The 27,895-nt window shown below is 39.2% G+C and overlaps 1 protein-coding gene across 3 annotated transcripts; it reads right to left on the reverse strand.

Annotated features, from left to right (window-relative positions):
• Positions 1-1,470: 1,470 nt before the first annotated feature.
• BTBD3 (BTB domain containing 3) lies at positions 1,471-27,895 on the reverse strand. 3 transcript variants are annotated; one of them, XM_073339603.1, is made up of 5 exons: positions 27,736-27,895; positions 11,484-11,842; positions 10,854-10,944; positions 10,241-10,359; positions 1,471-5,891 (listed from the first exon to the last, which is right to left on the reverse strand). In XM_073339603.1, exons 2-5 carry the CDS (start codon positions 11,807-11,809, stop codon positions 4,859-4,861), a joined length of 1,569 nt encoding a protein of 522 aa, XP_073195704.1. In that variant the 5' UTR covers positions 11,810-11,842; positions 27,736-27,895; the 3' UTR covers positions 1,471-4,858. The 3 variants fall into 3 exon arrangements, with proteins under 3 accessions (XP_073195704.1, XP_073195706.1, XP_073195705.1); XM_073339605.1 differs by having other exon boundaries at positions 11,484-11,751; positions 27,736-27,841; XM_073339604.1 differs by lacking the exon at positions 27,736-27,895 and adding an exon at positions 26,444-27,418 and having other exon boundaries at positions 11,484-11,751.

Consider the following 27,895-nt stretch of genomic DNA (forward strand, 5'->3'; position numbering starts at 1 on the left):
GATAAATTATTTCATGTTATTGTTTGCCATATGCCCTGGAGGGTTATTTTAAGATTTATTATGGGATTTCTATCCTATCACCTGTGTTATACAGGGAGCCAAACTAGATGATCACAGTGGTACCTTTTGTCTTTAGAATCTATGAAGTTTTGATGGACTTCTAGATAATCAGTTTACAATGTGGATTTTAAAATTTTCTATTCCCTCAGCAATGGTACTGATGTTATTGATGTTAACTGAATGCTGTGGGTGAAATCCTGGCCTCACTGAAGAAGAGGCAAAACTCCCATTGGCTGGGATTTCACATTATGTATTTATAAGGGGAAGTCTTGGGAAAAGGAGGTCCATCTGAGGCAGAAACAATGCAAGGAGAGAATACCTCTCTGGGCGAAAGGATAGCTTATTCTTCACACTCATTCAATGCCGAGTCTCAACAGAGAGGCTGAAGGTGCTGGTTTTCTGATGCAGTCAGTTAGTCCAGTTAAAACTGGACTGACACTAATTTATACTTTTTGTAGTTGATAACATAGATACCGTATGGTATGTGTCTCTAAGTACTGATGCAGTTAGCATAGAACAAGGCATAGACAGACCCTACTGGAAGAGCTTACAACACAGCTAATGGGATGCAATGGGATCACCAGCAGAGGAATAAATTTGAAATCATTTAGGGTTTTTTTTGTGGTTTTGCATCTCAATGTGCACATCGTATGTTTGTGGATTAACAGTAGTAAACGATTTTAGAAAACCCATCACAAGTGATACTAGATGGAATGTTTAAAATGTATTTTAGTTTGCATTTTAGGATCAAGTTAAGAATTCTCTCTTTTTCATGAGGGTGGACTTCTCCAGTTCTCTTTAAATGTCGCTTTCTTGAGTCTTTCCTAACCCTCTCTTTAGCTGGTTTGTTATTAGATCCAAAATTCACAGAAAGGATCATAGAAGGGTAGATTCATCTTCTTTGATGATTTTCTGTGAAGAAATATAATGAACTGATATTCAACTCTGTTGGGAAAGAAATGGTTGAATGAGAAGACTCAAATTTCCAACAGGGAACAACCTCTTTCCACTAAGCCTGCATCATAAATCTTTCTGAATTCTATCAGTGTATCCTGTTCCAGAATCTTAAGGACTGACAGCGACGGTCACTTTCAGTACCTACTATCTTTTAGAATAAACAGAATGACACACCAGCCCCCCCACCCAGCTTGGTAATAGTAATAGAAAATATTAAAATGCTAGTAGACAAGAAATTTCATAAAGCATATAAATTAATTCATTCACTCCATCTCATTAGCTTAATCGTCACTCTTAACAATGTAACTGATTAACATATTCATTGTTCTTCCTTGGTTTTGCCTCAGACTTTTACTTCTTTTGGGTTCAAAAGATCCCAGAATACCTAAGCTTAACAAATACTCTCGCACAATTATGTGGAACAATGGAAAACACTAAAAAGAATAGCCAAAGTAAGGATTTCACTATTTATTCCATGGATGCTTCAAAAGTATCACAGGAAACAACTATATAAGAACCAGTTTTATTTATGTGTTTAATGTGATTATACACATTCATGTGTCTAACAAGATCTGCACTGTTACATTAAAGATACAGTACAATAACATTCAACATGAGGTACTTCATATTTATATATCTGTCCTTCATAAATAATGCTGTAAGCCTAAGGTCAAGCATAACAGGCTGCTGTGACCTGAAATTAGCTGACTTTATTACAACAATTAAAAAAAAACAGTTCAGTGCAATAAGTATGTAGAAATTAGAACATTAAATACTATTTCATATCTGCTTAAAGCATATTACATGACAATGCCCTATCTTAGTTCCCCTTACTAGCAAAATCAATATACAAGTAGTAAAGACTGCCATAAAATTCCATTCACATAATGTTCTTTTTGCTGAAGTTGTATTTATGTTGCAGCTTGATACATTGGGTGCTTCCAAAATATAGATCAATATTTTCGAACTTGGATACCTCAAGTTAGTTGACCAGACCTAGATCCATATTTAGGCACCTAATTAAGTGGCCTGACGTACAAAAGTATTTGGCAACAGCAGATTCTATTTACTGCAATAGGCTTGCTGGTGTCAAGCACCTCTCAAAATCAAGCCACTTACTTAGGTGTCTATATTTACTGATCCAAGCTTAAATAGTTTGACCGTAGGCAACAACTTTAATTTATACCTAGAACAGATTAAGAGGAATTAAGCAAGAAGCAGAGCTTTCATTCCACTTTGTCAAAAATATTCAAGGGATAACAAGTAAAAAAAAAAAAAAGCTAATTTTCTACATATCACAGCTGTACATTAATTTGATCCCATAACTATCTGTTCCAGCCAGTCAGTTTAATAGATGCTAAGCCTTTATTTGTAGATAAATTAAAAGCACCAAAAAACTAGAGCCAATCAGAGACTGGCTTGTCCATACTAATAGAGTACACTTTTTGTCCCACTGTGAGGCACGTAAGTCTGTTCTAAACGAATCAGAATGCAGCTATTTAACAATGTTACAGCAAGTAACTGTCACTCTACCCCGTAGCATCATTCAGACAGGGCCATTATGTTCGTGTCAACCATTTCATATACAGTAACATGGCCAGTCTTTGCTTCAAAGTTTATTTTAAATAAATTCAACTACTGTTCAGATAATGTCTAAAAGTAGATGACTATTATCCCATGACAATCTTACATTCCTTCGTTGTCTCTTCAATAAATATTTCCCCAATCCATAAAATTATACTGCACGTATATTTTTGGTTGCAGAGAGATCTAAATATAATTAACTGGAGCTTTAAAAAAAAAACCCTTCAGTTTTCCAGGGAGCATACTGTCCAAATCTCGCTAACAGTCTGGTTTAGGTACATCTGTTATAAAAAGCATTCTCTATATATTCTGAGGGTATTTAATACTTCAGAAAGAACGTATTTGCTCATATATGTAAAATTGTAACCATTACAGTGAATAAAGAACATGGTACTTGCAGAATAGTCTTCCCCTCGCTCTTCTTTTCATCATCCACGGGACAGGGAAGAGACTGGCTTTGGCCTTTGAGTTTTTGATGCCTACTCCAATCCAGTTATCATTACTCCAGGTCATGTTTTGGCCACTGCAGAAACATACCAGCACTTTGAGATGGCCAGAGGCCAAGATTCCAACAGTCAAGAAGTAGGTGGAACAATAATATTAACTGATAAGTAACCATACGGGAAAAGCGGTTCCCTTGTAAAACTGATGATTACATTTAGTGTAGCACAGACATTAGTCTTTAGCCTGGCCAAAGACTCATTTGGTCCTCTATTTTAGCTTAAAATATGGAAAGCAAGTATAACCACTTCAGAGATATTATAAAGGAGAGACAAATTACCTCGGTAGTGTCCTCTTTGTAAGCAAATGTTCATAATCTAGTGACTAAGGATTTTCTTTTCCAAAGAGTGGATTTTATAAAGTTTAAATGGTACTTGGATCTTTAGTTACACCGATTTCCTTCCCTCTTAAACAGCAATGAGTCTGTAGTCCCTTCCTGCTAAAAATAGACAGGGCTACAGAAAGCTTGAAAAGTAATTCAGAAAAAAAAAATAGCTTTTGGACCACACAATCCTCCATTCCACATTTAAATTAAAACTAATTGCAACAGATTAGACATAAGTTTCCCCTCACTGTATTACATTTGGTGCTCACCACCAGACATAATCCACTCTTGGGAATTTCCTTGTTATCATCTATTTAATTATCTGCTGAGTCAGAGTGTGTGGCAATAATATAATAAAGCTCACATTCCAGAGAAAGAAAATGTAAATCAGGACTAGTACGTTACTCTGCAGTGATATTTATTTTCATTTTTACAGGGGGAACCCCCGCCCCCCTCCAAATGCTGTAGGACTATATTGGATAAAGAAATGTAAATTAACCTATCCTTTGTCTCATGCTGGATATCATCACCCAGCTATTTAGTAGTGGGCCAAATGAGAGCAATTTTAAAAGCATCTCAGTATAAGTATTGCAACATTTGGTTAAATGGGCAAATGCTTCAAAGCCACCTACACAGTTTGTGTGTACACAAGTATGTCCCAGTCTTAAGGGAACGAGTCAAAGGAGCTCAAGAGGGTGCTGATGGGAAAAGCTGCATGAGCCCAGTTCATCCTGGCTGCAAGTATGATCCTGCAACTGTATAAAGCAGTGTGTAGCTCCTTGAATGTTGCCTGCCAACCCTCACTCTCTTCTCTTTCAGCCATCCCCAATACAGCTGGCCACATACAGGACTGGCTTGCCTCTATGGGGCTTCCTGCTCACACACAAGCTTCTCTTCTCTTCTCTGCCTCATAACACTTGGCTCGGCTGTAACAATTAAAGCAGCCCAGCCTTGTGGAGCCCCTTCCCTGACTGAGCAGCACGGAGCCTTCTGGAGAGTTGGGGAGCAAAAAATAATGAGAAGCAGAGAGAAAAAGACATGAGACGGAAAGAGAAAATGGACCAAAAGAGGCAGCATCCAGTGTATTGGGGGGCACAGTCCGTAGGAGATATGAGGGAGAGCATCCATCTGCTGATCCATTGCAAGTAAGCGCATACCAACAAGACAGGCTGGGAATCATGGACGTAGGTATATCTGACTCAAACAAAGCTTTAGGAACTTCCTTGCTCTTAAGAGATTCCAGTTAAAGTTGAATATTACATTTAAATTTCATCACCAACAAGGCTACAAGTCCAGCAAGCAGTAACTATCCACAACTTTTAATTACATATTCTCTGTACTGATCACAGCTGCAGATAACAAGCTAAGCAGCAGTGGGTCTGAACCAGATGTGTACTTCAGGTCAAACTCTTCCTCTGGAAACATTTTTGCTCAGGCGTAAAATATGAGTTCTGGAATCTGCCCTCCCTGCACTCCCGTGCCATTAGTACTGTCTGAAGAGCACTGGAATTGAACAGTTACCTTCCCACACTGAACTTCAGTCATTCCTTCTTGTCCAAAATAGCTTAGTTCATTGCCATCCAGTATCACACTAGCTGTATAAAAGGTATCGGGCTCAATCTGCACTGGATACTCAAACCACACTGGGAAAGTGTTGCTCGATCCATCTGAGAAATACTTGCTCAAGTTCTGGCCTAGGATAACACCTTGGCGCTTAAGTTCGATCTTTGCACTGTATTCTGCTGATCCACAACTAGAACCATACAGCCCAAAGCCGGCAATGAAAACTCTCTTATCAACAGCAAACTGGATGCTGTCACATCGACCCCTGTAACGCCACTGGTTGCTGCGGTAGGCGCAAGACTGGAATCGGTGGCAACGCTGGGGGACAAGGCCTTTTCTGGCATTGCTCACAAACTCTAATTCTGGCTTTTTGGCAGCTGTATACCAAAGGAAGATATCATTGGTTTCATTGAGCGTCAGCACCCCAGACTGAGCAGCACCATTTGCAAAGTCGTCGAGTGCCATCGTAGGGATGCGAATCAGGTAGAGAGCTTTCCCTAGAACCTTGCGTTTATTTTCTATGCTAACAGGTAAATCTTGCCGTTGACACTCAACTTCAGCCCAGTTAAGTGCAGCTTCGAAAACAACAATTTCTTTGGCATTCAGCGTCTCCCTTCGGAGGATGCTTTCAAGCGTCTGAAAATCAATATCACAGAACCCCTCAGATTTCAAAGCCAGCTCTGCTTGGGCATCAATCACTTCCCAGCAGCGCTGGGTCAGGTCAGGTTCCTCAAATAAGCAGCTCTGGGATAGCAGCACACAGGCATTCTTTGCACTTAGGCTCGTCTCTAGGAAGTTGACACACGCTCGGGCAAGATGAGGAACGATGTACTTCTTGGCAGCATAAAGAGTGGCCAGCACGGTATCAGCAGCTAAGTCAATTTCATCACAATAGATGTATCTGAAATAAAATATGCACATGTAACACTGCTCTTTAGCAAAAAGACATTGACTGTCAATAACACATGAAAACTCGAAGCACAGGGCACTTGAATGGTGCAGTGCAGTCTTAAAACTAAGAAATACCTTCTGGAAAAATCAAATCCTGCTTCAAATTACACGATAAAGAAACTACAGGCCAAAGTCATCCATGGGTTAAACTCATCAAAGTCAGTGGGCTTATGCTAACGATGAATTGGGCCTTTCATTTGGGTCACAAAAAAACTGATAAAACTATGAAGTGCTACCCCTTCAGTCCCATTTTCTTCCAAGTTCAATAACAGCTGCTTTCAATAATGAGGTAGATAGTGCACTCTAAACAGTCAATCAGCAATTGCAATATGGTAGTGACTCTAATGTATCCATATCCTAGCAAACTTGGGTGAACAAATTCCAAATAAATGACTTGATTAATAAGATTTTTTCACCCCCAAAAAGGGTTCATGTCAATCAAGGTGCTTGAAGAAGGGTTGGTTTATATGGCTATAACAACAGTTAATACTGTCTAAGAACTTCAAGTGGGCATACATTGAACTTCCTTTTGTGGTGAACTATATGGTGACTTTATTCAGACACATGTGCAAAGGAAAAGAAAAGTGAAGTTTTCAGCAGTAACACACACTTCACATCAGACATGGGTGCCAAGACAAACTGGTTGAATATCTAGGCTCTCAGAAGTGTAACACTGTCTAAATACATCAAATACCATGCATCATCATGCCATAGCCTCTAAGAGTTGCAATCAATTGATGAAACCTCTTAAGACTAACTAACCTCAAATGGTAAAGGGAAGGATTTCATGTGTTTATTGATGCTACAACATGCTAGCTTCCCCAGAAAAAATGTATTCTCACACTTTCCTAGGGAAGAAAACTTGTTAAGACCCACTGCCATGTCAAAACAGAAGAGATTCAGCTAAAATCTGTTTACATGATAAAATTCCTGAGGTCCACTACTATTGGGGAAGTAATGAATTAGGCACTTTGTTTTTAATCTCTCACACATGAGGTCCGATCTATTCAGGGTAAATGCATTCTGTTAGAAACAATGTTAAACATAAGTTTGCCTTTATAGTGAACAAGGGAGTTATGTTTAAAAATATGCTTGTTGGTTGTGGCTGATGAAAGTCCTTGTCCACACTAAAGGGAAATTGCATTTCATGCTAATGAAAATGTGTTAGTTAACTGGTTTTCTAAAAAGATGCATTTTCCCAGGATATACAAGGCCTAGGAGAATAAATGATAAAATGACATTTACTGGATTAGTATCAACCCTGATCTCATTATGGCTGTTTTTGTTTTTACTGTAAATATGTATAAATCTTGTTTTGTTGTTTGGTTTTCATGAATCAGGATATGGCAGACTCAACCTGCCTGGGCAGATTTCCAGTTAATGATGGAAAACTAGTAATGTACAACATGTAACGGGGCAGAGAATTATGAACTCAATTATGAGTTCTAGAGAAATTGGGGTCAAATAAAAATTAGATACATTTTTCACAGTAATGTGCCTCTAAAAACTCTAAGTCACACTTGAAAAATTCTATTTAGAGTATATAAACACCAAGGTGATGCAATGAAATGTAGGAAGTAATGAAGAAAAATATTAATATAGGACTGAATCTTGCGACCTTTAGTTCTTGACTTCAATGAGACTACTTGCAGGAGTAAGAATTACTCATGCAAACATAAATTTCAGGTTTGCATCCCTAAGGGTCTATATATTTTCTTGTTTTTTCTACCATAGTCTCTCCAAATTTGTTCCATTTTATAATTCTCCTCCTCAATTTCCAACTTCTTCTCCTTTCTATTCTCCTTCTCTGCTTGTTAATACAAAAAAGTAGGGCAGCATCTGTTTTAAATTTAAACAGTACAAAAACTGCGAGTTTAATATTCATGGAAGTGGAGAACTAATATCACTGGTTTAAAGCAGCCATAGCACAGATAGGCTGTCTGTAGCATTCCACATTTCTCATCCTGTCAACACATCTCTATCCTGATCTGCAACTGCAGATATTCCAGTCCTAGCCTATTCCTCAGCAAAGTACGTTACAGCTGTATAAATTGTGTGATGTGCACAGGCTGAGATTAGAATGAGACCGTGAGTCTAATTTTAATTTATTATTTGAATCCTGGTCTTCAGTGTTAAAGACACTAACTGAGTGTGCCAACCAGGATATGCATTTAACAACATGTAATTGTTTTGCATTTGTAAAACTACAGTGAACAGCTAATCGATTTTGCTGGGGGCATAATTACTACATGCCAATAATAGACACTACTGAAGATTCTGCATCTAATAATAGGTTTACTGGTGTTTGTCTTCCATGTGTCCACTACAAAATTAACCAACTAAACACTACTAACAACTAATACACTAATCTGTATTTGTGTGTATCACATAATAAGAGTTCGTCTTAGAAAAAGATGAGTATTTCTAACTCTTTCTTTTCTTACAAAAGATTACACTGTACTCCTCCTGATTGTTGAAAAGGGGACCTGGTGAGAAGAGGGCTCAACTAAATGCTCCTCTCATTCCTGCTTTGCACGGACAGGTGCAAATTCTCTTCTACTCTTCTTCCTGTAGCCTAAGTGTTTTGGGTCTTCAGTCTCAGGCTGCTGCTTGGAAACGTTTTGAACATCAGTAGAGATACTAGAGCTTTCTCCAGATTCAGGGAGACAGCGCCGCATCAAATTCTCATTTGGAAGGTAATCTGCACGACCATAATAACTAGATCTTTTTTTTTTTTAATGAAAGCTTGGATTCTGAAGAAGTTGATGATGGAGTCCTCCCACTGTTCAGAGAAAGTTTCCTAATTTGCTATTGTCAAGAGAATTCATCAGGCATTGGATTTCGGTATTAAAGTTCTCGTTTTTTGTTGTACAGTTTGCCCCACTGTACAAATCTCTTCAAGCAGATTTCAAAATCCATTTGTTCTTTAAATGATAGGGTTAATGTAGCAGTAATAAAATTATGTAGAAAAGGTTGGTGTTCCAATAGAAAAGAAAAATTCAAGTACCTTATATTCGCCCCTTGCAGAGAGAAAGTCTAACTACATCTCATTCTGTAAAGTTAAAGTATTAGCTGTATGAAAAACATGTTTTAAATAGCAATGTGGAAAATAAAGATTGTAATGTATCTATTCACATGTGGTGGTATATCATAACTTTGTCTCAATTCCATATTAAAATTGCTGAGTGACCTTTGAGCTTCATGGAGAAGCTTTTGTCAACATGCAGCCCAAATATTTCTGATGTGTTCCTGCTGACAAATTGAAAAGTCTGCATCTGCATGCAACTTTGTTACATTTCAATGGTATGATAGATATAGTGTTCAAAGTAATTGTTTGCAATCACAAGCTAATTGAGGCAATCCATGAAGTATATTTATAAAGTTGGTAACTAGCAATTTCACGAGTGCATGCAACAAAACCAGTAGCATATTAAAAAGGCCTGGATATTGATCTCAATTAAAATGAGAAACAACAGGGTCCAGAAGTAACCAATGACAGTGTTAAATACTGGAGGAAAAACCTCCAAATTATAGAGTTTGATTTTCAAATGGAAATTACATCATGCAAAGTTTATAGTCACAGTCCAAGGATAATTCAGCAGGGGAACAATTAGTATTTCATTCCGTTCCCTTTCATCCAGTGAAAAAGCAACCAAGTTCTGATTCACGCTGACAGAAAGAAACCAGATATAGAGGGAAGGAATAAGTTCATTTAAACAGCCCTTTTATTTTTAATAGTTTCCAAATGCCCCAATAATAAATAAAATAAAGAAAGCTTTTACTTTTCAGGGCTGCATTCAGTAACTCAGAGGTGTTTTGAACAGACAAGAACTCTGTACAGTAAGCGTACAAAAGAGCTAACACAATGTCAGTGTATGAACCCAGAAATTCCAATTTTTTACTTTTCACTATACTTTAACAAAAAAACCTATTTTACGCTGAGAGCTGACAATTCTTTTTAGTAACTCCCTTCCTTTGTGTAGCAAGTGTAGGGACAAATCAAATCAATAGGCATTACGATATACAATGTGCTCACAGATCTCCTGTCAGTCATTATTTATACAACTGCCTGTATTAGCCTAACGTTTCCACGTCTAGAAATAGAGGGTGGGAGAAGAGTTCAGTGAAAATAAAAGTTTTAAACAACAAAAATATAGCTGAAGGCATACTTTTGAACAATTACTTCATTTCTAGTTTTATGCCTCTGTTTAGACGGCTATCCGGTATTTTAACTGTGACACTATTGCTGTGCATACACAGCATAAACAAATACATTTCCAGCAGAAGAATGATGCTTACTTCAGCATAGCGAGAAAAGCAGCAGGCTCAACATCTGGTATACGAATTTCATCTTTGTCCTCAGCAAGCTCTCCGTAAAACATTGCATGGAATACAGAGCTCCCAACAGCTAAGACATACTGTTGAGAAAGGGAAATCTTATTTCATGCTATAAACTGCAAGCATTGCCAACAAAAACAACGAGAGACAGCCACTACCACTACGAGGATACTAGCTTCATGGGCACAGAAATTCAATACTATTATGTGAGAACGAAGACAAACTTACTAACAAAATTACATGTTTTCCTACCATTTACCTCGTACAATTAGATGTTTTATCTTCAAAGAAACAAGTGAATTCCTGAACTTTATTACTTCTAGAAAATCTTCACAATGCTAACCATAAAAAGTTACAAAAAACAGTCTTCCCAACTTTACATAAAGCCTCTTTTGTCACAACACAATGTTTAATTGGAAATACAAAGAAAAGTAAAGTATTTCACGGGACAAAGGCATTTCAAAATTTATGACTGTCACAAAGAATTGGAGTCTCCCACAGTAAGTTACAATGTTACAGTTGAAGTTACTCTTCCTATTCCCACATCTGAACTGATAATGCAGCTGTTGCTTACTTTGTGTCCTGGCAACCGCTGGGTCCCACCTGGTGGCCCAACCACAAAATGAACATCTGCCATCAAGTCATTGTTGAACATCACTGCATTTCTACAGACAGAGGCAAAGTTGTTAATTTATGTAATCTGGCATCCGATTCCCACCCCAGACCCATGAGATCAAACTGCTTAACATCTTAAAGTAGCATTTCAGTAACAAACCCGCTAAAGAACAAGAGAACAAACAAAAAAACATGTCACACAATTTGCGATCACTTTGCACATGATCACACACAAATATACCAGGGGAAAACAGATCCAAGAAAAACTTGTGAAAACTTTTCAAAAAGTGAACATTAAAATCAAGAACATGTATTACTAAAACAAACAAACATGTAAGTCTGCATGCAAATACCTATCAGTTTAAAGTACTGCAGCTTACAACAACATTTGTACTACTTCAGGAAAACAGCTGCACTGTCCGGAAAGAGATACGAAAATTTTTCCATGACCAAATACTTGCTTTGGGGAAAGGAGTAGCATGTTTTATTCAATGTGTATAAATGAGAAACTAAATTTAACATTGCAAACCCCTTTCGCTACAATTCAACGCTTCATTTAAACATTAAAAATAAATTCTCCTCAACTTACCTCTCTCGGATGGTGGGATAAAGCCCTTGCCAATTGGGGGCAGGGATAGTGTTGTTGTTGTTGAGGTTTTGTTGGTGGTATTGCTGGACAGCAGTTGTATTAGGGTTGGCTGGTTTCTTTCTGGGAAAAATATCAGCAGCCATCTTCTTCTTCTTTTTGGTCTTCAAGGTAATGATTTCATAGCAAACTGGAGGCAACTTACTGCTGCTGCTGCTGCTGCTGCTATTTCCTTTCTTAGAGCTTTTCTTGGACCTGTTCTTGACTGTCTCTGGAAGCATCAAGAAGAAGGTGAGACATTTCATGTTCTTTCCCTTGTCATCTACCATGAGTATCCTTGTTTGTATAGCTAGATAGCCTAACTAGGTAAGAACATGAAGAAAATTTAAGTGGGAGGCAAGCTGTTAAATAAAAAAGCAGCAAAGCTGAGATTTTGCTTCTTTTCCAGCAAGACAAGGTGACCTTTTCAGTGTACTGAGTAAGAAATTGGCTTTAAGTTTGATCCAGGATTTGACTTGTTAAATACATCTCCATCATGACTCCCAGTTTTATTTACTTGCAAGCTCTTTTCCAGATTCCCTGAAACTGAATCACCTCAAAGTGCTACACTGTGCAAAGAGAGTATGCATCTAGCTATCGCACTGGCTTTTTGAATTAGGCTAGCAAGATGTGCCGTAGCACTGCTAGGCTGTTCAGCTGGCTGAACTTGTGTGTTGAATGGATCTGAACAGAGTAGGTATTACAGCCCTGCAGATGGAGTCAGACAGCCAGTGTTTTGAGCCAATAGCTGAAGTCACCGATAACGATTGGACCCAGCAGCACAGTGACACCTATTGTAATGTGCATAGCTCTAATATTAAAGGGAAAGCATTTCATGTGTAGTCTATGTAATAAGGGAAATTGCACAGTTACATCAGGGCATGACTAGACAGGAATGTATAAATTCTATGTATCTTTTAGTTGTCCTTGATGGTACTCAGATTTTCACAATTATAAGAAGAGCCCCACATTAAGTAAAAAGATGAATAGCTTTCTATTTAAATATTTCTGTTCGAGAGACACTTTGTGAAGTAGTGAATATTCCATGGAGCTCTACTATGTATTTCTGTTGAATTCTCCCAACCCATTATTACAAAAATATAATGGTTAATCAGAGAATGATATTAATATCAGAAGTAAATTAAAGCAAATTAATTTGCAGCATAAAAGAGAAAGATGAAGTTAAACAGTGCCTTTTGGTACAGTTTATACTCTGGTCCAACATGAATAGAGAGGAGGTCACAGCTTTAGCTTTAACTCACTATGTTTTTGCTAACATAAGAGTCTTTGATACCAGTCCCAAATCACTGAGCAGAACTAATTAAGCCAAGTTACACCAGACATGGTTGCACTGCATCAGAAGAAAACTTCTAGATGTGCAAATCAGATTCAAACAGTATCCATACATTTAATCATTGTTTCAAAGCTTTAGATAAAAAACTTTGCCTTATCTAAGGAGTCTGTCAAAATCATAGTTTTAGGTGTGAATAAATGCAGATTTCATTAATAAACACATTCTGAAATAACAGGAGAATTACATAACTAAGCCTACCTAAGCCAACCAGTTTTATTATGAAAGAATTGTACTTTTCAGCTACCGACTTGCTCAACAATCTAAATGTAGAGTTGGGCGGCCTTAGTGTTGAGCTGAGCATCATGAAAGTTGACAGACATAACTAAAATTGTTTTTTTCCCCCAAACAGAAGGATCCCAAAATATCACATTAAGCTATTTATTTTTTAAATGATCCACTACTCATAGACAATTTCACTATTTTCTTCACGATTTTTTAGAAAATTAAATCTAGTGATTTTTAGGCCAAACCAGTTTCCCAAGACAATAGTACAGCTGTGGAAGAGGGAGCTAAAAAATAGAAAGTGAGATCCTGGCCCCATTGTAGTCAATGGAAGTTTTACCATTGGACTTCAATGGGGCCAGGATTTCACTCAAGGTATTTAATGGAACCTGGTTACAACCCCAATTCTTGGAGTCATCACCATGATTCTATAACAAACATGTTCAAAATGTCTTTAATTCCCATTAATTACAAGAACTAGCTGCAGGTTGTTCATTGACTGTATGTTCTCCCTGTCCCACTCCCTTCTCCAAAAGAGTATAGGCTGCATTAATAGAATGGCTCTGTGTTTGCCTTAGGCCAACAACAGGATTGCATCCCAGCAAAATGACAGAAATGTAGCAAACTCATGGAAAGTATCACAGATGCTAAGCCTTTTCTCTTTAGTAGGATAATACTACTACTTCACACTTACATAGTGTCTTGCATCTTAAAAGCACTGTACAAACATTGAGAAACAGGTTACGCAACCTCAAATGACAGATATATCCTAGCAATATGGTTATAGTCTGCCACAGATGGAAGATTGTCAACAGAAAGATTGGGGGGGGGTGGAGTTGATCGTCTAGGTCATGTTAGTCGTCAATGAAAAAAAAATACACTCTGCAGAAATTTCTCACTATAACCCAGATTTAGGGAATTTATAACACGGGATAAGGGGCAGTGACTTTTGCAAAATTTGAGATTTTTTTTTTTTTAAACAAAATCTTCTAGCCTTTCTGGTTGTGAAGATAACCGTCTGGATGTGCACTGTTTTCTTCCAAAGTCTCCCTGGGAAAGACATTTCACAGGAAGAAGGTTTCAAGCTTTTACAGATACAACTAAATGAATGTTCTAGCAAATATTGCAATGATCTGGTCTTCAATGTATCAGTCTGGCAGAAAGGGAAAGAGAAAATAACATGCATGGGAGTCAGAAGATCTATAGAGGAGATTAGGTGTGAAAAGGTCCCTTTTATAAAACAATATTCAAATACACTATAATTGAAAAAAAAAAAACACCCATGAAAATCCTAATTTATTTGCCAAAGGTAATCCAGAAGTTATGCCCAGAATTATTTCCAGTACATTTCCAGCGGCCCTGTCTTGTAACTGTTTATGTATTTCTTAAGGCAAATAGAACAGGCAGATCTAATGAACTCAGTCTTGGAAAAAGAAACATTAAACGCAAACTGGCCGGAGTCAACCATACTTCAAACTTCTGGAAAATATAATGCATGTATAGTAAGTCTAGGTGCAGTCCTATGCCACACTTTCTTGGGAAAAGAGGAAGAAGAAAGAGCTGATGTATATTCAATCTAAATAAATAAACTATCAGACAAAACCCTATTAAACAAGAAGATAATATCTAGATAATAGCAGAAAGCCCTATCACAATATATAGAAAATATGCCTACTTTGACTACTTTCCTGCCATACAGCAAAAGCCGTCATGTGGTGGCTGGAAGAACTGATGGTACAATAGAGACCAAGAGCTATGACAGATTATGGAGCTATGACATTTCTTTGTTTTTCCAGCTGCCATAAAACTGGTTTTATTTACTTAAGCATATAAAAGTCACATGAGGGTCACTCTTGTGTAAGATAGGAAACCATAGCAAAGTTATGAACAAGAGTACGTGATCTAGGAACAGGAAAAACTAACATTTAATTTTGGGATTTGCAACCATTGGCCTCCAATGCCAGTGGAACAGAACAATTCCAGTCTGTCCAAGTACAGAAATACGATCTGTGCACAAATTACTAAGGTAAACATCATTAGCATTCTGTATAACGCTAACTGTTCTTTCCCTCTTCTGGGGCTGTTTTAAACCATGTTCTTCTGCAAAGCTGTACTTTTCTAGCCCACATACATGTTAGTAACCTCACAAAGTAGTACTTTGACCATAATTAATACAAGTTACCTCTCAACTGCTCACTGTTGAAAGACTAGTGGAGATCATCACAACAAATCAAGAAGTCTGCCTCTGGTGACAACATCAAGCAAACAAACTGATTATCTTCCACACTCTTCTCTGCAGAATCTAAGATGGTTTTCTAATGTTCTAATAGCTTTTCTTTCTTCGTTAATTCCCTATTTTGTATTACCAGAGTGGAACATTTGTTTTAAAAACAGATTTATCTTCGTTTCGGGAGCAAAGCATTATAACTAGATATAATTTTAAAGTTAAAATATGTAGGAAATTCACACTTAATTCTTCAAGCACAGGCAGGCAGAGTCCAAAACACCAGATGTTAGAAATAAGGAAGAAAACGTTTCAAGACTGAGATATTGCGCATTACACAATTCCCTTACAAACTGTTAAAGGAGAGTTATAAATCTATGGATATCAGCTTCTGGTCACAAGTCAAAAAACTAAAGGCTATTTTAAATTCAAATTTAAGTAATATATGTGCAATGCTTTTTTTAAAATTAGCTTTTTAAGATTATAAAGTGCCTTGTGATTATTGAGAAGGATGCCAGAGGGGCGTACTACGCTGCAAATGTTAATACAACTTTAACTATGTTGGTGCCATTATAATGACATCATTCAAAAGTCTACACATGCTATTAAAAAAATATTTTCAGGGACTGATGGCATTTTTCCCGAAAATCTGTCATGCTGTGGTAGCAGTGATAACTAAGATTTCTAAATCACCCTCTCTTATTAGGCTGTAGTTTTATCTCTGTTTTAATAAGCAGGACCCTGAATCAGAAGTAAAAACAATATTTCATCAGATTTCGCAGCTCTCTATCACCACAAGATCATGGTCACGGGAAGATAATTCTAAGTGAGTAATGAGAAAATTCATACTTCTCTTTTGTAAAGTAGCCAAGCATCTCCTCATTTGGTGAAGTAATTATTGCTATGCATTATTAAAATTATTTGTTCAAATTCTACATTTCCCCTCACAGACAGCATGCCCACATTAAAAGGTGCATCTTGATCTATACCGTGAATGAATACTCAACATCAGTGCTTAACAAAATCTGCCCACTGCTACTTTTCGCACAATGCTGAATTTAAGCTTTGATTTTAAAACAATGTGTAAAATTTGCCAAAGTACCTAAGTGGCTTAGGATCCTAAAATCCATTGATTTTGTCTATACGACAGCAGCTGCAGCGGCATGGTTATGGCACTGCATCTGTGCCACTGCAGTGAAGACCCTTCTTACATCTACGGAAGGGGGTTTTCCCACTGATGCAGTTAACCCGCCTCTCCCAGAGGTGGTAGTTAGATCAGCAGAAGAACTCTTCTATCCACCGAGCTGCATATTTATGTTGACCTAACTACAGCACTCAGGCAATATGCTTCACAGTCCTGAATGATGTACCCAGGCTGATCTCATTTTTAAGTGTAGACCAGACAATAGACTCCTGAACCACGTATCCAGTTACCTTTCCCACCCTTTTTATCGTGAAGACCACGTTTGAAGATACCTCCTGCAGTGTCACCTTTTTGAATCTGAAGAGAGAGATGCTTGACTTCCCCCAAGTAGCAAATTGTCAAAAACCTTTCAATTCCACAGTTCTGAACGGCCGCATGGAAACTGTCCAGAATCACGCAATTTCAGTCTGGTGTTGTACTGGAGAAGTGGCTCTGAAGCTGTATTCACAAAGGACCCTCCAGAAAGAGAGGCTACAGAAAAGGCAGAGTAGTGAAGATTTCTGACACCAGCCAGGAATGTGGGGTAAAATAGCAGAGACCATTCCTATCTTAGAAAGGTCAAAAAGTTGGGGGAAAGGTAAAGTAGCACAGGAAAATGAATGGCAATATCAGACCAGCACAATGGTCCATCTAGTGCAGTAGTTCATCTTATGGGGGCCAATACTAATAATATATCTACTGGGAAAAATTCTTCCTAACTCTAGTTAGCAGCTGTCTTATGTCATCAAGTAGGAGAGCTGATACCCCCTTATAAATTCTATCCTGGCTAGTCTAATTGCAGAAGATATCTTCTCTGAATCCTCCTAAGATCTTTTCTTCAGTAGTAGCCTGTTGAACTCACTGCTCAGCGTAACACAAAGTTGTGCTAAAAAATTATCAGTTTTCAATTAGTTGCCCTTGATTTTCCCATTTTTTTGTCCTCTTGTACATGTATAGGGAGGGTGTGTGATATATTTCTCCATGCCGTCTCTTACAGGTCTCCTCACTAAACCAGGGTTAATATTTTTAACCTGCCCTCATACAAAACTTTTCCCAAGCCTCTAGTATTTTTCACCACCCTTCTCTGGATCTTCTCTCAGATATCCTTTTTGAGATGGAGTGACCAAAACAGAACACAATATTTAAAATGAGGGAATAGCATCGATTTCTATAATGACAGGATATTTTAAGTATCTTCTGGTTTGATTTCAATCAGATTTGAAATGCGATGCAAGTGTAAGGTAATAAAATGGGGGGCATATGGGTTTATCAGTTTAATCACATACCTACTAGTCAGAGGCTGATATGAGTCCCCAGTAGGTTCAAGGGACATGATGAATCTGGTAGGGATGGTAACACCCAGGTGGAGGAGAAGTCATTGTAATGCACCCCCTCCCGATGCTTTCTATATTAGCTTCCGGCTAGCAGGTTTAAAGTTCTCTAGCTAGTAGTCCCCTACATTTTCAAAGCCCCTCTGTACATGTTAAAGAAGACCATTACAAATGGAGGGCTGGATTGTGCAACTACGGTTGACTTCACTGGGAATTACTCCTATTCAGTGGCTGCATAATCGAGCCCAGAATGTGACATCGCGCCCCCCCCCCCCTTTTTTTTGTAGCTTTTTTTTTTAGTTGTAGCTGACAGTACACAGTGGAGCAATTGTTTTACCATTAAATTAAGAGCTATGGACCCATTATAGGTATTATGCTTCGAATCAGACCAGATAGTTGACTACCTAGCCACATTAAATCTACACGATGAATGTTTAAAGCTAGCCTTGTGTGCTGATTTTAATAGAATTTGCTGCATGAATGTAGTCTGTCTGGACCATAGCTATAATGAGCAAGGTTTCTGATATCATGTGCTACAGGGATGCGGTCCTCAAAGTTGAAAATACTGTTAAGACTTCTTAGCCCACAAACATTTTGTTCCATCTGCATGTTGTAAATGGCATAGAAGAATATTAAAAGTTTTATCGCTACGCCACGTACAGTTTTCCAGTGTGTTGATACATATCATCTACTGCCAGTCAGCCTGGGGAAGATAGGTAAGGAATATCCCAAATACAGTATTTAGAATTCAATCTATAAACACTAGTTTGTTTCTTAATGGATCCAGGCAAAAATGAGTGACTAAAGACTACAGTTAATCTTAGACAAATTCTTGGATGAGTAAATCTGCAACTACACAACCTCATGATGAAAATTTACTTCAAGGTCTATAGAAGCTATAAAAAAAGATACAGTAATTTAAAATACTTAATTTCCAAATTGAGCAGAAAAAAATAATTCCTCTTTATGCATCCCCAACCCCCTCAGTCACTGGAGTGTAAAGATTTTGGTTTCATTTAACCTCAAATTTTGCATAGTACCTTGAAAAACTGTAATTTTCCTCCACCAAATCTGTTGGGTCAAAAAGTAAGTTCTCTTCCTTAGTGATCGTCATTTTTGTTTCTAAAAACAGACCTGATAACATTCAACCCTTTTTGTAGTAAGTGACAAACAGATCAACTTTAATTCTATCCTGCCTCTTACAAAACGGATGTATAAAAGAGAGACTGGATAGCTCAGGAAATTGGTAATGAGATACAGAGCTTTTCATCTCTAGGTCACAAATTCTAAATTGACAGAGGTCAGTAGTAATCAAAAGTCATTAGCATTTAATGATTATTCAGTGCCCTATAAGAAAGGAGCTAGTGATCACAGCGTACTTCAGTAACTCCACCATTACAATTAGCACCCTTTCTAGAGTCTCAGTGGAGAGGCTGAGTACTGAATGTCTATTCAGACTGAACTTCCCTTCTTTTCTTAAAGATAGGTCTCATCAACACAGTTTTATATTGATTTAGCAATTTCAGTTAGCGGTGTGATTTTTTTTAAACAAAATAGTTACATGTATATAATTCAAATAAAGGTGCCTTATACTGATATAGCTTATCCCTTCCCAATGGGAATAGCTACACAACTCTAAGGCAGCTTTATATCAACATAATGGTGTCCAGGAGATCGTTCCACTTTAACTATACTGATATAGCTAAAGTATTGCAATGTTTGCACGTAGAGTAGATCTGTAGTTTCATCAGGTTTCAGCAGGGTTAAGGTGCACTGGCAGAGTAGATTGGGGAAGCTCACATTACCATTGCCTGCATTGTACCTGTTCTGTGGATGGAAGACATCAACTCCCTGGACTGTCAGTTTGCCAGCCCTTACAATTGGTAAAGAAAAACATAAAGGGAACCTTCAAAAAAGTCCTGTGTTAGGTCCTGTAATGTAAATGTAATTGTTCCGTCATGGGTAAACTAGATAATGTTAATTTTGTTTTAAATTACAATTCCCGAAACATTACTACAAATAAAAAGTGCAGTTTAAAAACCTAAATCAAATCAGTAACTTGGCAGACTTGTGTTTATAGTGGGAGATTATACCTGGCAGCATTCAGTGAAAGACATTTTAAATGAGTTTAAAACCAGAAAAAATTGGCAATGTCTGTTATTTTCGATGAATTTTAAAAGGACAGAAAAGGAAAGCAAACATTAATCCAAACAAAAAAGAGCATGTAGCTCCATGGGCATAACCGTCAGTTCACAGCTGTTGCAATCAAAGTGTGATGGAAATTTTTTGTTTTGTTTTACTGACTCTTACTTTTCACAAAAATGAAGTTCAGGGTGCATAAATGGTCAGCTGGTAATATATATATATAGATATATAGATATATAGATATAGAATACTATATACACTTTTCATCTGAGGTGATAATTTCTGGTCACTGCCAACCTGAGCTGGATCTGAAACATTCAAGTTATTAGAGGTTTCAGAGTAACAGCCGTGTTAGTCTGTATTCGCAAAAAGAAAAGGAGGACTTGTGGCACCTTAGAGACTAACCAATTTATTTGAGCATGAGCTTTCGTGAGCTACAGGATGACCCAACACTCTCACAAATCTTGGGAGACAGGCCAGTCCTTGCCTACAGACAGCCCCGCAACCTGAAGCAAATACTCACCAACAACCACATACCACACAACAGAACCACTAACCCAGGAACCTATCCTTGCAACAAAGCCCGTTGCCAACTGTGCCCACATATCTATTCAGGGGACACCATCACAGGGCCTAATCACATCAGCCACACTATCAGAGGCTCGTTCACCTGCATATCCACCAATGTGATATACGCCATCATGTGCCAGCAATGCCCCTCTGCCATTTACATTGGTCAAACTGGACAGTCTCTACGTAAAAGAATAAATGGACACAAATCAGATGTCAAGAATTATAACATTCATAAACCAGTCGGAGAACACTTCAATCTCTCTGGTCAGGCAAACACAGACATGAAGGTCGCTATCTTAAAACAAAAAAACTTCAAATCCAGACTCCAGCGAGAAACTGCTGAATTGGAATTCATTTGCAAATTGGATACTATTAATTTAGGCTTAAATAGAGACTGGGAGTGGCTAAGTCATTATGCAAGGTAGCCTATTTCCCCTTGTTTTTTCCTACCCTCCCCCCCCCCAGACGTTCTGGTTAAACTTGGATTTAAACTTGGAGAGTGGTCAGTTTGGATGAGCTATTGCCAGCAGGAGAGTGAGTTTGTGTGTGTGTGTGTGTCCCCGGGGAAAAAGGGGGGTGGTGAGAAAGCCTGGATTTGTGCTGGACATGGCCCACCTTGATTACCATGCACATTGTAGGGAGAGTGGTCACTTTGGATGAGCTATTACCAGCAGGAGAGTGAGTTTGTGTGTGTGTTTTTTGGAGGGGGGTGAGGGGGTGAGAGAAGCTGGATTTGTGCAGGAAACGGCTCACCTTGATTGTCATGCACATTGTGAAGAGAGTTGTCCCTTTGGATAGGCTATTACCAGCAGGAGAGTGAGTTTGTGTGTGGGGGGGTGGAGGGTGAGAAAACCTGGATTTGTGCTGGAAATGGCTCAACTTGATGATCACTTTAGATAAGCTATTACCAGCAGGACAGTGGGGTGGGAGGAGGTATTGTTTCATGATCTCTGTGTGTATATAATGTCTGCTGCAGTTTCCACGGTATGCATCCGATGAAGTGAGCTGTAGCTCATGAAAGCTCATGCTCAAATAAATTGGTTAGTCTCTAAGGTGCCACAAGTACTCCTTTTCTTTTTATTCAAGTTATTAGAAACCTAAATTTAAATGGCCCTTGGTCACATCACAGTGAGCTGAATTAATCTTTGGCATCCAGGTGAAAGACTTAGTATCCTATTACCTGTTCATAATTTTAAAAGCTTCCCGCAAGAGCTTTGTTATGTGGATTTTTTGCTAATTCAAGTTCAGAATGAGAGTTCCAAAGGTGAGATGAAAATTAAGCAGTATTTTCCTTTGAAACTACTATTTTAGAAAGTTACATTTATTTTCCCATGATCTAAATATTTCAGTCACATTTTACCTAATAGATCAGTCATGCTCCAGTATTTTTATTTCAATATTTTCCCCTCCTTCTCACAATTTAGTGGCATGTGCTTCATTTTAATGAATTTTCACGATAAACAACAGAATTAGTTTTCTGAATACACTGTTTCAAACTAAAGATTTTTTAAAACCATTTTAGGGGTAGTTGTCCAGCAATGATTACCTAAATGCAGGTTTAATTTCCCTCCATGGTAACTCTGCCTAAGAGACCCCTGGAAATTCCATGGGCCTTGACTTCATAATGAGACAGAAATGGAAATAATGATAAGCTAGGAAGGAACAAATCCTTGTTTAAACAACTAATCAAACATGAGACGTTAAGCTATTTTAAGAGACCATGTGAGGTGAATGGATTTCTGTGTTAGCTTGAAATATTAGAAAGTTTTATCTAGTATGAAAAATCTTTATTTAAATTGTGAAATACTTTCCTCAAGTACAACTTCGTCTGACAGGACAGCAAGTGTAAAACAAGACAAGTAGTACTAAAAATGGAATGTATATTTCGTGCCTGGGTATACTTTTTTTAGCACACGTTAAGTGAATGGAGCAATTTTACTATAATCCTAATGATAGTAACACCCTTTTTTTTTTTTTTAAAGTGATGTTTCTTAGTAAGAGCTGAGCAAACTGGTTGATAGTGGCGGTGATTTTATAGCTATTCTAAATCCTTGAATTGCATTATATACAGAGGATTTTACAGAAGTGTTATACTCTGTGCTAAAGATTCACAAAATGAGTCAAAATTCAGCACTAGTTTAAATGGTCTCAGTTCCACTGAAATCAACTTGACACTGAAATCTACTGGTCTTTGTGCTTACACTGTTAGTTCTGCAATTGCAAAGAGTTACTTCAGTAACACTTATGAAATGCCTAATGTGACATTGTTACTGTGTATTTAATTATGTACACAAAACGGACACCACAATGATGGGCACCTTATACATTTGTTATGAATAATATGTGGCTGCCAACAACTCCACTCTGATGCTGCAGAATAGACTCTGTGCATCCTCCACCATACTATCATGTGGGCTAGGTGAGTCACTGGTTAACTGATATTCAGCCGACAGAGGAAAGATTTAGAAAGGGGTCCTGGCCCTGAAAACATTACAAACCCAAGGATAAGAGATTCATGGCTATTAGACAGAGAAAAGCAGTTGGCCCAGTGGACTGAAAACTTGCTTGGCTTTCACACCCTTGAAGAAAAAGTCTTTGGGTCAAAGTGGAAAGCACAAAACTGTCGTCTTCGGGAATAAGAAAAGGAGGACTTGTGGCACCTTAGAGACCAACAAATTTATTTGAGCAAAAGCTTTCGTGAGCTATATCCAATGAAGTGAGCTGTAGCTCACGAAAGCTTATGCTCAAATAAATTTGTTAGTCTCTAAGGTGCCACAAGTACTCCTTTTCTTTTTCAGATACAGACTAACATGGCTGCTACTCTGAAACCTGTCATAGGGAATGTAATGTTTTCAAACAAAATTACTCATATACATTTTTTTCCACCAATTGAGTGAATATTGGTCCAATGAACTGTCTGACCGGCGAGCCTCCTGGGTTATGCAGCTGTGTAGGCTGCTTCACTTTATGAAGGAGTACTTTCATCTCAGTATCAACTCCAAAATGTTTGCCATAGCATTTTGTGACTGCATGAGTGCTCTGTAATGGAGGATGTGCTCAGTAAATAATTAAAAATTCTACTGATTTGAAAGGTGATTCTATCATGCACTGAGGTAGAGGTAGTCCTTCAGAATGTGAAGTAGCCCACAAGGCCCATACAGACCGTTCATGGGTCAGCAGCACCCACTGTCCCCCTCACCGTTTAAAAAAAATATCGATAGCTTATTGGCTGGCAAAAACACCAGACTCCTTTGTTCTTCTTTCATAATAATTTCCATAGGCTACAGAGTTCCAGCAAGTGGAGGGTGAAGAAAGGAAGACAGGCCCAAAATACAGAGTTTGAAAAGACTGGAGCCAGGTGTACATGTGCCTAAACTTTTCTCCTCAGGTTTATAATAGGATGGTTTTGTGGTTAAGGCATTGGATTGGGGGATTCGTAGCTGGGTTCAATTCTGTGCTTTGCCATGGACTTTTTGAGTGACCATGGGCAAGTCCCTTAATCTCTTTGTACTTTGGTTCCTCATCTGTAAAGTGAGGATAATAATAATATTTTGTTCCTTCATCTCTACACTTTTAGCAGCATTAATGGTCTCTTAATATGTATATATTCAGTGCCTGCCACAATAGTGCTTCAATGCCAGCAGGAGCCCAAATCAGGGGTAGGCAACCTATGGCGTGCGAGCTGATTTTCAGTGGCGCTCACACTGCCCGGGTCCTGGCCACCGATCCGGGGGGGCTCTACATTTAATTTTAAATGAAGCTTCTTAAACATTTTAAAAACCTTATTTACTTTACATACAACAATAATTTAGTTATATATTATAGACTTACAGAAAGAGACCTTCTAAAACGTTAACATGTATTACTGGCACGTGAAACCTTTAAATTAGAGTGAATCAATGAAGACTCAGTACACCACTTCTGAAAAAAGAAAAGGAGGACTTGTGGCACCTTAGAGACTAACAAATTTATTTGAGCATAAGCTTTCGTGAACTACAGCTCACTTCATCGGATGCATTCACTTCTGAAAGGTTGCCAACCCCCGCTCTAGATGCTTCTGTAATACAAATAATAATATGCATGTTTGTTTGAGGGTTTTTTGGGTGGGGAGGGAGGAGTGTGTGGGGTTATTTTGATCTACCACAGAAAACTAGCTTTTGTCCTGAATAGATCACCTTGCTACAGAACCAGTATTACATTTACACAAGTTCACAAAACAGAAACAACCCAATTTCTCATAACAGAATATGAGCCTGTCACCACTAGATCTCCATCTTTAACTCGCCAAGAAGTAATTCCATGTCAACATCATCGATAGCTGTTTGGTGACATATCAGAAATGTTGGTTGTATGCAGGGTTTAATGGGCAAGTGTCCACACAATAAAAATCACCATCACAATTAGTATCTCTGCTGTCAGCCTCAGCAAATAAGCTGAGGAGTCAGAATTACGCTCACTTCTGCAGATGTTTCCTGCAGGTTGGAGTGGAGACATATTGGAAGAGCAACATAAGACAATGTAAAGTGCTTTTGGCTGTACTGAACTGCAGAGGATAAACAGAGGACTTCAACCTCCAAAGTTGTCTATTGCTCATCTTTCACAAACACAGCAACATTGAATGAAGTTAAAAGTTTTGAAACTAAAGAATTAATTTGGAGAATTCATTTCTATAATTAAACCAGAGATGTCATGTTTCAAGACAGAAACACCACTCTTCATAGAAAATAGTGAGACTAGTTCTTGTCTGCTTAAAACAAGCGCCTTGACATAGGTGGTGTGTAATGGAGGCCAGGGGAGGCTAAGCTTCCCCAAACCTTGTGCTGCCAGAGGTGGGGAAACAGTGGATTTGGGGGCCCTGAAGAATCTCCCCCTGCCATGGCCCCTGATCTGGAGAAGCTCTCGCTCCATGCCAAGCTCCAGGGTCACAGTAGGGACACAAAGCTTTTCTGGTCTAGGGACAGCGGGGCTGTGGGGGAGCCTCACGGGGAAGAGCCAGAGTGGGGGCAGGGCGGTGGATGGGGCGGGGCCGCGGGTGACAGGCCAAACAGGGGGGGGGCTCTGGGCTTGGCTCTCCAGCCAGGGCAGAGAGCTCCATCACAATCTCGGCCGATCTCTCAGCCCCCCCTTCTGCCCCCAGTGGGCCTGACTGAGCTTTCAGCCCTCCCATCCCCAGAGGGGGAGGGGTTGAGCACTGAGTGGGGGCGAGGTCTCAGCCAGAAGAAGCGGGCTGGGGCTAGCCTCCCTAAGGAGAAGCTTCACTTACCACCCATGCGCCCTGCATCTATGAGTCTCAAATTAAAAAAAGATGAAGTTAGGCCACATATAGCATTATATACAATTAGCCCACCAACACCACCTTTCTCTACAAAGCCCTAAATGTTAATGTTTGAGACTACACAACTGCTAATAAGGTATGGTAAGACTACTAACAGAGCAAACCAGCTCTGTCACTCAGACAGAATACCTCAATGTACATGGACAATATTTCTTATTTTGATTTAGATGCATTAACAATTAATATTTAAACACGCTTAAATATCAACATAATATCAAATCAAAGACTTCATCATTAGAGGAAAAACAGATCTTCATTTGTTCAACTCATCCCCACTCAGGAAACAGCCTGTTGTGAAGATCAACAACTTTGCTTCTTCCCATCCCTTTTGGTGAAACAGAGTTCAAATTCCAAAGTTACTGGCTCTCAAATTACTAAAAATGCCCAGCCCCCCCCCAACATACATATCTAAGGACTCTCAGCTGATTAGAACTTCTGGGGTAGCAGAACACATGAAGAAAAGTGGTCTTTAAGATAAACAGGATCCAAATCCCTTACTACAAACAGCATGAAAATTACTCTAAATTAACTTTTCTACTAAACTTGTAAATCAGTACCTTGGCTTGCCTTAGGTGCTCCAGTTGCGTTCTCTGCATTTTTCTTTTAAAAGGAACATGGTCCCAGGTCAAACAGTATTTTAAGTTACTATAGTTAGCATCACCATTTTGGAAACTTACAAATAATATTTGTTTTCCAAATCAAGGGTGTAACCTTGCAAACACTTACGTGCAGGAGTAACTTTATTCTCCTGAATTTATCTTCAAAAGGACTACCCTGCTGAGCAAAGTTACTTGTGTGTTCGCAGGATCAGGACACAAATTTATATTACTCCCACTTGTTATTTGACTGCAGAGTGATGAGCAAGTTAAAGTCGTTTATTTCTTGGTTCAGTCATACAGTATTGTGACAACAGCTACCTGAATTGTTGCCTAAAAAGTTGCACAGGTTTAGCTAAATGCAAGTTTTAAACCCATTAAATTAAACTGGGGCAAGCCCATCCAGACACTTCTATTTCAATTTAGTAAACTTAAATAAATCCCCCCCGCCCAGACGTTTGTATCAGTTTAGCTAAAGTGGTTTAAAAACTGGCCCAACTTTCTCAAGTAGACAAGGCCTCAGATTCTCCTTTGGGAGCTTTTGTCCACTTCCATTTCCTTCCACTTTTAAAGAGACCCAAAATACCTCCTGGAACACATTACAAAAAGAAGGCATTTAATTTTGGAATAACGCAATCTATAGCTAACCACTTACTTTCTTATTAGAGACATTGGCAACAAGCTTTTTTTAAAAACAAACAAACAAAAAAAACCCCAGGAATTCATTTGCCCAGGCCCCGCTGTGTGACATCTGAGGACTTCCACAACTCAGACGCGTTTTCATAAACAACCAGCACAAGAAGTTGTGACAACCCCCATCGCCACCCCCACCCGTTATTTGAGCTTTGCAAGAGGAGGTTTTGCTTTGCCCTTTGGCAGCTCCTTTCCAAGCATGCAGGAATGAAGCTGCAGGATCACAACACAGGGGGAAACTTCACCCAGCCCAGCCATTGCTGGGTGCAAGCAGGGGAAGAGGAGAATGCAGAACCAGCCCCCCACCCCCGACCCTTCCCCAGCAAGAAAACACCCCCCTCCAAATAGCCTTCCTACCCCAGCAACCACCTGGGCCTCAGCCAGCCCCCTCCCCACAACCAAGAACCCCCTCGCCCCCCTTAGCCCGCTCCCCGGGGCCCAGCCTCTTCGGCCCCCTCCCCGGCCCCTTCTCCCGCACGGCGCCCGGGCGCTACCCTTGTCCTCCCCGCCGATGCCCGCGGGAGGGAGGGTCGCCGCGCGGCCCCGCTCCCTGCACTGACCTCTCTCTCTCTGCGGGGCGGCAAGTCGCAGGCAGGCGCCAGGGCACCTCGGCACCTCGGCGCGCGCCCGGCCCGGCGCTCGCTCTTGCGGCGCGCACGCGGGGCACGGTCACTCGGGCGCGAGCCCGCCGCCAGCCGCTTGCGCGGTGCCGGTCCGCTG

The sequence above is a fragment of the Lepidochelys kempii genome, chromosome 3, assembly GCF_965140265.1.
Source record: "Lepidochelys kempii isolate rLepKem1 chromosome 3, rLepKem1.hap2, whole genome shotgun sequence".
Taxonomy (NCBI): Eukaryota; Metazoa; Chordata; order Testudines; family Cheloniidae; genus Lepidochelys; species Lepidochelys kempii.

Bases quoted from the DNA above. Each gene is read 5' to 3' on its own strand.
- BTBD3 (XM_073339603.1), bottom strand. From the start codon at position 11,809: ATGGTAGATGACAAGGGAAAGAACATGAAATGTCTCACCTTCTTCTTG. The intron at 10,945-11,483 runs GTAAGTTGAGGA...CTCTGTCTGTAG, and splicing joins TATCCCACCATCCGAGAGAG to AAATGCAGTGATGTTCAACA. The intron at 10,360-10,853 runs GTAAGCAACAGC...CTTTCTCAACAG, and splicing joins AGCGGTTGCCAGGACACAAA to TATGTCTTAGCTGTTGGGAG.